At 38.6% G+C, this 8,537-nt stretch overlaps 1 protein-coding gene across 1 annotated transcript in view; it reads left to right on the top strand.

The window, feature by feature from the left end:
• The first annotated feature begins 7,950 nt into the window (after nt 1-7,950).
• Nucleotides 7,951-8,537, top strand: part of LOC128666831 (calpain-1 catalytic subunit) — a 211,203-nt gene continuing 210,616 nt past the window's right edge. Inside the window, exon 1 of the mRNA XM_053721632.1 lies at nt 7,951-8,072. Within this exon, the coding sequence (XP_053577607.1) occupies nt 7,970-8,072 (103 nt within the window). The 5' untranslated portion in view covers nt 7,951-7,969. The remainder of the gene's footprint in view (nt 8,073-8,537) is intronic.

Here is an 8,537-nt window from a genome sequence, read left to right as displayed (position 1 = left end):
TTATTAACCCCTATTCCGCCGCTCCCGGACCCCACCGCCACCTAAATAAACATATTAACCCCCTAAACCTCTGGCCTCCCACATCACTACCATTAAAGGGCCACTGTAAGTAAATATTTTCTATGCCTGTTACTAACTAACTACCCCAAATACGCTTTTTATCAATAGCATTACATTAACATATCTCTACCGTATAGCAGAAATCTTGTCTGCAAATTTAATTGTTTTCCAAACCCACTCCGTGGGTATCCTTTGCTCTGTACCAATCCGTTTACAATACCTAGGTTTCAAAATGGCGCTTTAAACACAAAGTTATTGGTTTAAGTATTTTGAACATGCAGTGCTGAAAATAGTGGGCAGGATAACGTGACATCATTGGCGAATAAAAGATATAACTTTTAGAACGTTATGAAACTTAGTTTTGGAGAAAATATAGGTCAGTAGGTTTTAATTAATGTTTATTAACTTTAATATGCTAGTTGTTTAGCTTAAAAATTATAACAGAAAGTAATCCTTTAACTAAACCTATTAACCCCTATTCCACCGCTCCCCAACACCGCCACAACTAAATAAAAGTTTTAACCCCTATCCCGCCACTCCCGGACCCCACCGAAACGAAATAAAAGTATTAACCCCTATCCCGCCGCTCCCGGACCCCACCACAACTAAATAAAAGTATTAATCCCTAAACCCCTGGCCTCCCACATCACTACCACTTACTAAACCTTTTAACCCCTAAACCGCCAGCCCCCCACATCACCATAAACTAAATTAAGCTATTAACCCCTTAACATAACAACCCGCTAACTTTACATTAAAATTACAACATCCCTATCGTATAATACATTTAAACTTACCTTTAGAATTAAATTAAACTATTGATTAACCTACCCTAACTATTATACTAAAATTACATTAAACTACCAATTAAATTAACTATATTACATATTTAAAAACCTAACCCTACTCAAATTAATTAAATCTACAATTAAAAATTTCTAAATTACAAAAAAAGAAACACTAAGTTACAAAAAATAAAAAACACTAAGTTACAAAAAATAAATAACACTAAGTTACAAAAAATAAAAAACCACAGTATCAAAAATAAAAAGAATTACACCTAATTTAATAGCCCTATCAAAATAAAAAAGCCCCCCCCCCCAAAATAAAAAAACCCTAGACTACAATAAACTACCAATGGCCCTTAAAAGGCCCTTTTGCGCGGCATTGCCCTAAAGAAATCAGCTCTTTTACCTATAAAAAAAAAATACAAACACCCCCCCACCCAGTAAAACCCACCACCCACCCACACAATCAACCCTAAAGTGGGTAGATTGTGATAATAAGTGACAAAATTGATAACAAAATTAATCAAGATGTTGAATATATATGTGAAAAAAGAAACCAATAGTGACGAAAAAATGTCAATTTAATAAAAATAAATAAATGTCAACAAAGTATGCAAAATAAACATATAACATATGATAAAATATAATTCAGAATGCTCATATAAATCTAAGATGCCGGCATCAAAGAAATAAAATATTGACCTATAGGACATTCATAACATTTTAAAATGGCGGTTGCTAAGTTAAAAACAACAATACACAAAAAGACTTGATTAAGCTATAAATGTGCTAATAATTGCTAATATATGGCAGACCAATCTTATGGGCACTTAATGAGAGTGAAAAGTGGGTAATAACATAGATCTGTGATATAACAACAAACCAGCAGCTTATGTTTGTATCCGTTAGAGGCTATGAAGCGAGTGATCCGTGGATGATGACGTCACGTCATGTGACTAGTCGTACTAATCCAATAGTATCCAATGATTATAGTGTAGCGTTATATTTGAAAAATTGTGTATACCGGTATAAAAAAGGAAAATGATAAAGTGTCAAATATTTTCTGTAACAGTATAAAAAGTTACTTGCAAGTAACAGATCGCTGTCCTCCAATCTCTCCCGTGGGAGAAAAGCAAATCGGCTGATTTCCAAAAAGCAACAATGTAGATGAAATAGAGACAAGTGTCCGTCTTTTCCTTTCTGAACTCCAAGTTGATAGAAATTCCTTGTAAGGTGCTCTTTATTCAGAAGTCCTTTAGGTAAATAGTGATGTTGTAGCTAGAACCAGAGGTAACCTGCAGGCACACAGATCTTGATAAAGGCAGGTAACTCTGCCGAAACGCAGAGCAGAGCAAGATATATGAACAATTCCTGTGTGCGGCGTTCACAAGTTTAAATAGCCACAGAGCTTCATTTTATCTCACCTGGTTCTACGGCGGCACAAACAACATGTTCATTTCTAGCTCATACACATTACCTCAGCTGGATATATGAATAATTCCTGTGTGCCAATAGGATGAGAGCTCAATCCTATTGGCTGATTGGAACAGCCGATAGGATGAGAGCTGCTCAAATCCTATTGGCTGAATGGAACAGCCAATAGGATTTTAGCGGCTCTAATCCTATTGGCTGATTGGAACCTTTCAGCCAATAGGAATGCAAGGGACGCCATATTGGATGACGTCACTTGCATTCAAGATCCAGTTTACGGTGGAGACCGTATTGAAGAGGAGCTCCTCGTCGGATGTCTTCAGGATGGACCCGCTCCACGCCAGATGTCTTTAGGATGGACCCACTCCTCGCTGGATGGATGAATATAGAAGAGGCCGCATGGATGAAGACTTTGCCGGCTGGATGAAGATGGAAGAGGCCGTCCGGATGAAGACTTCTTTTTGCCGGCTGGATGGATCCTTCAAGCGGAACTTCAAGAACTGTAAGAGGATCGTCTGGGGTTAGTGTTAGGTTTATTTAAGGGTTTTTTGGGTGTGTTTTATTTTTAGGTTAAGGTCTGGGCAGTAAAAGAGCTAAATGCCCTTTTAAGGGCAATGCCCATACAAATGCCCTTTTCAGGGCAATGGGGAGCTTAGGTTTTTTTAGATAGGGTTTTTATTTGGGGGGGTTGGTTGTGTGGGTGGTGGGTTTAACTGTTGGGGGGTGTTTGTATTTTTTTTTACAGGTAAAAGAACTGATTTCTTTGGGGCAATGCCCCGCAAAAGGCCATTTTAAGGGCCATTGGTAGTTTATTGTAGGCAAGGTTTTTTTTTATTTTGGGGGGGGGCTTTTTATTTTGATAGGGCTATTAGATTAGGTATAATTCTTTTTTTATTTTTGATACTGTGGTTTTTTATTTTTTATAACTTAGTGTTTTTTATTTTTTGTAACTTAGTGTTTTTTTTGTAACTTAGTGTTTTTTTTGTAATTTAGAAATTTTTAATTGTAGATTTAAATAATTTGAGTAGGGTTAGGTTTTTAAATATGTAATATAGTTAATTTAATTGGCAGTTTAATGTAATTTTAGTATAATAGTAAGGGTAGGTTAATTAATAGTTTAATATAGTTTAATTTAATTGTAGTATAATAGTTAGGGTAGGGTAATTAATAGTTTAATATAGTTTAATTTAATTCTAAAGGTAAGTTTAAATTTATTATAAGATAGGGATGTTGTAATTTTAATGTAAAGTTAGCGGGTTGTTAGGTTAAGGGGTTAATAGCTTAATTTAGTTTATGGTGATGTGGGAGGCTGGCGGTTTGGGGGTTAATAGGTTTAGTAAGTGGTAGTGATGTGGGAGGCCAGGGGTTTAGGGGTAAATACTTTTATTTAGTTGCGGTGGGGTCCGGGAGCGGCGGGATAGGGGTTAATACTTTTATTTAGTTGGGGTGGGGTCCGGGAGTGGCGGTATAGGGGTTAATACTTTTATTTAGTTGGGGTGGGGTCCGGGGGCGGTGGGATAGGGGTTAATAACTTTATTAAAGTTGCGGCGGGGTCCGGCAGTGGCGGGATAGGGGTTAAACATTTTAGTATAGTGGTGGTGTTTAGTATAAATAAAGTTGGTAAAAAGCCGAATAGCAGCGAGATCGATGACTGCTAGTTAAGAACTGTTTGCTACTCATCACCCCGTACTTGGTGTATAGATTTTTGCTGGCTTTTTTTTTATAAATATAGAGGTCCGCGGCCGCGATGTTAGGCGAGCGTATTGGTGCAGTCGAATGCAAGAAAGTTGACGGCTTGATAGATAGGCCCCTATATGTTATGTCCTGATATTTCTTAATGTAAATTCTCAATATCTCTCAATGTCATGTATCGATTCCACATTGTTATTGTGTTTGTGCTGTGTTTGCAGGTATTAGCAGTGTGTGATTGTGTTATGTGTGCAGGTATTAGCGTTGTGTTTGTGCTGTGTGTACAGGTATTAGTACTGTGTGTTTGTGCTGTGTGTAACAGATATTAGCAGTCTGTAGTTGTCCTGTGTGTAAAGGTATAAGCATTGTGTGTTTATGCTGTGTGTACAGGTATTAGCATTGTGTGTTTATGCTTTGTGTATAGGTATAAACAATGTGTGTTTGTGCTGTGTGTGCAGGTATTAGCAGTGTGTGTTTGTGTTGTGAGTGCAGGTATTAGCAGTGTGTGGTTGTGGTGTTTGTACATGTATTAACATTGTGTGTTTGTGCTGTGTTTAAAGGTATTAGCATTGTGTGTTTGTGCTGTGTGTACAGCTATAAGGAGTGTGTTTTTGTGTTGTGTATTCAGGTATATACAGTGTTTGTGTAGTATGTCCTTGTATTAGCATTCTGTGTTTGTGCTGTGTGTACAGGTATTAACATTGTGTGTTTGTGCTGTGTGTACAGGTATTAACATTGTGTTTGTGCTGTGTGTGCAGGTATTAACATTGTGTTTTTGTGCTGTGTGTATAGGTATAAGCATTTTGTGTTTGTGCTATGTGTGCAGGTATTAGCATTGTGTTTTTGTGCTGTGTGTATAGGTATAAGCATTTTGTGTTTGTGCTATGTGTGCAGGTATTAGCATTGTGTGTTTGTGCTGTGTGTACATGTATAAGCATTGTGTGTTTGTTCTGTGTGTGCAGGTATTATCAGTGTTTGGTTGTGTTGTGTGTGCAGGTACTAGCATTGTGTGTTTGTGGTGTGTGTACAGGAATTATCATTGTGTGTTTGTGCTGTGTGTGCAGGTATTAGCATTGTGTGTTTGTGCTGTGTGTGCAGGTATTAGCAGTGTGTGTTTGTGCTGTGGGTACAGGTATGAGCATTGTGTGTACAGGTATTAGCATTGTGTGTTTTGTGCTGTGCGTACTGGTATTAACATTCAGCTAGATTACGATTTTTGAGCGCTATAGGGAAATAAACGACCACCACAAAAGCAGCATTATTTCACCTCCCTATAGTGCTGCTATTACAAGTTTCTAAAAAGCAGGCTTGTACAGGCAATATGGTGGCATTGAGCTCCATACCGCAACCAAATACAAGCGCTGATTTGACGTGCTCGTGCACGATTTCCCCATAGACATCAATGGGGAGAGCCGGCAAAAAAAAAAGCCAAACACCTGCGATAGCGGAAACAAAAACCGTAACGCAGCCGAATTGATGTCTATGGGGAAAGAAAAAGTTATGTTTAAACCTAACACCCTAACAAAAAAACCATGTCTAAACACTCCTAGTCTGCCGCCCCCGACATTGCCGCAACCTACATAATGTTATTAACCCCTAATCTGCCGCCTTTAACATCGCCGCCACCTAAATAATACTATTAACCCCTAATCTGCCGCTCCCGATATCGGCGCCACCTACATACAGTTATTAACCCCTAATCTGCTGCCCCTAACATCGCCGCCACCTAAATACACTTATTAACCCCTAATCTGACGCCCTTAACATCGCCGCCACCTACATTACAGTTATTAACCCCTAAACCTCTGGCCTCCAACATCACTAACACTAAATAAATATATTAACCCCTAAACCTAGTTTTTGTGTAAGGCAGGTTAGGTTTATAGTTAGTAACTATTTACTAACTAGTCTACCTAGTTAAAATAAATACAAACTTATGTATTTAGTTTTAAATAGGAATTATTTAGGTAATAATTGTAAGGTTTATTTAGATTTATTTTAATTATATTTAAGTTAGGGGGGGTTAGGGTTAGGGTTAGATTTAGGCTTAGGGTTACATTAGGGTTAGGTTTAGGGGTTGATATATTTATGTAGAGTTTGTGATGTGGGAGGTCAGAGGTTTAGGGGTTAATAATTTATTTAAGTATATTTCGTTGTGGGAGGCTTGCGGTTTAGTGGTTAATAGGTTTATTATAGCAGATTAGGGGTTAATAATCTTTAACTAGTGTTTGCGATGCAGGAGGGTAGAGGTTTATGGGTTAATAGGTTTATTATAGTGGCGATCATGTCGGGGAGCGGCGGAATAGGGGTCAATAATTTTTGTTAGTGGCGGCGATGTCCAGAGTGGCAGATTAGGGATTAATAAATTTATTATAGTGTTTGCGATGCGGGAGGGTCTCAGTTTAGGGGTTAATAGGTAGTTTATGGGTATTAGTGTACTTTTTAACTCTTTAGTTATGAGTTTTATGCTACAGCTTTGTAACGTAAAACTCATAACTACTGACTTTAGATGGTGGTACGGATCTTATGGTTTTAGGCTGTAACGCTCACTTTTTGGCCTCCCAGGCAAACTCGTAATACCGGCACTATCGGAGTCCCATTGAAAAAGGACTTTTTTTAAAAGTGCGGTACTGACGTTGCGTGACGGCCAAAAAGATGTGCGGTACACCTATACCTACAAGACTTGTAATAGCGATGCTTTTTCAATCATAACACCAAACTCGCAATCTAGCTGATTGTGTGTTTGTGCTGTGTGTACAGATATTACCAGTGTGTGTTTGTGCTGTGTGTAACAGGCATTAGCAGTGTGTGTTTGTGCTGTGTGTACAGGTATTAGTAGTGTGTCTTTGTGCTGTGTGTGCAGGTATTAGCATTGTGTGTTTGTGCTGTGTTTACAGGTATTAGCATTGTGTGTTTGTGCTGTGTGTACAGATATTAGCATTGTGTGTTTGTGCTGTGTTTACAGGTATTAGCATTGTGTGTTTATGCTGTGTGTATAGATATAAGCATTGTGTGTTTGGGCTGTGTGTACAGATATTAGCATTGTGTGTTAGTGTGTTGTGTAACAGATATTAGCAGCGTGAGTTAATGCTGTTTGTACTGGTATTAGCACTGTGTGTTTGTGCTGTGTGTAACAGATATTAGCAGTGTGTGTTTGTGCTGCATGTACAGGTATTAGCATTGTGTGTTTATGCTGTGTGTACAGGTATTAGCATTGTGTGATGTATGTACAGGTATTAGCAGTGTGTTTGTGCTGCGTGTGCAGGTATTAGCATTGTGTGTGTTTGTGCTGTGTCTACAGGTATTAGCAGTGTGTGTTTGTGTCATGTGAACTGGCATTAGCAGTGTGTGTTTATGTTATATGTAAAAGTGTGTGCTGTGTCATGTGTGTAGTTATTGGCAGTTTATGTTGTGTTTTGTATATAGATATTGGCACTGTGCATCTGTGTTGTGTGTGCCAAGGGGAGCCGTGCACAGCCGTGTACTACGCTGCACCTCTATGACTGATGGGGAGCAATGATAACGACCCCTGCCTCACCTCCCCACTCCCCTCTTATCTCATTATTTTATGGTGCTCTTCCTCCTTCACAGGATAAGCCTGACAGATATGTCATTATTAAGTTGACTATATTGATAGCAGAGGTGGAGTCTGGGCAATGTCCACAGAGCAGAATATACAATCTGGCCACTTCCCGACCCTCCCACCCACCCGTATAATATTACACCCAAATCCAAAATGATAGTATTTTTATATGTTGCAGAAACTCTGTGCTGTATCACCTTTAATTATAATTATCAGTCATTTCTTTGCTGGGAAGTAGCTCTATAGACCCACAATTACTGACAAAAACATTGGGAGAAGGAAAATAGAGAAAAGGGTTTTTGGATATAAAATATAATAGAACAGAAAGAGGGGTAAATTGGAGGGATAAAGATCAATAAAAAGCTAAATATCTTGAGTTTGTCTCACATTAATATACCCAGTGTCTACTTCTCTTCATATGTCCATCTTTGTGTCTGTCTGTCCTTCTCAGGAGATCTGCGGATACCCTCAGTTCATCTGTGAAGATATGAAATGTACAGATGTGTGTCAAGGACAGCTGGGTGGGTATCACACACAACAGGACAGATAGATTTATCTTTTGGTCATCCATGATAAGTATATTTATCCAACCTTATTAGGGGAAGATCTTCCTAGTGTTGAGTCTTCCCTAGGTGAAGGGGGTCTCTCATAGGGGGAATAAATAAATAGTGAATAAAGGAAAGGCAGGTCCAGGTATATAGGCTAGGTGTAGCTTCCAACATCAATAGGGTCTTGAACTTCACTATTTGTATTACTTTGGACCCCTCTATTCTGCACAGATAATAACTACACGTAGATTCTAGAGCACTCAAGCTCTCAGAATATAGTTACCTCTAATCACTGACTAAGGTAAGGGTGGCACATTTCTAAGACTGTTAGCCTAAACTGGTAACGCTTTTCTAAACATTCCTTTGTTGGCAGGATATCAGTAGCCCCAAGGTAATCCGGAAAACCTGGCCTGTTGGAGAGGCTTGAGGACAGGTTTG

The sequence above is a fragment of the Bombina bombina genome, chromosome 7 (assembly GCF_027579735.1).
Source record: "Bombina bombina isolate aBomBom1 chromosome 7, aBomBom1.pri, whole genome shotgun sequence".
In the NCBI taxonomy this organism is placed as follows: domain Eukaryota; kingdom Metazoa; phylum Chordata; class Amphibia; order Anura; family Bombinatoridae; genus Bombina; species Bombina bombina.
Note: the sequence above shows the minus strand (reverse complement) of the source record. Positions and strands in the feature narration are given on the sequence as shown.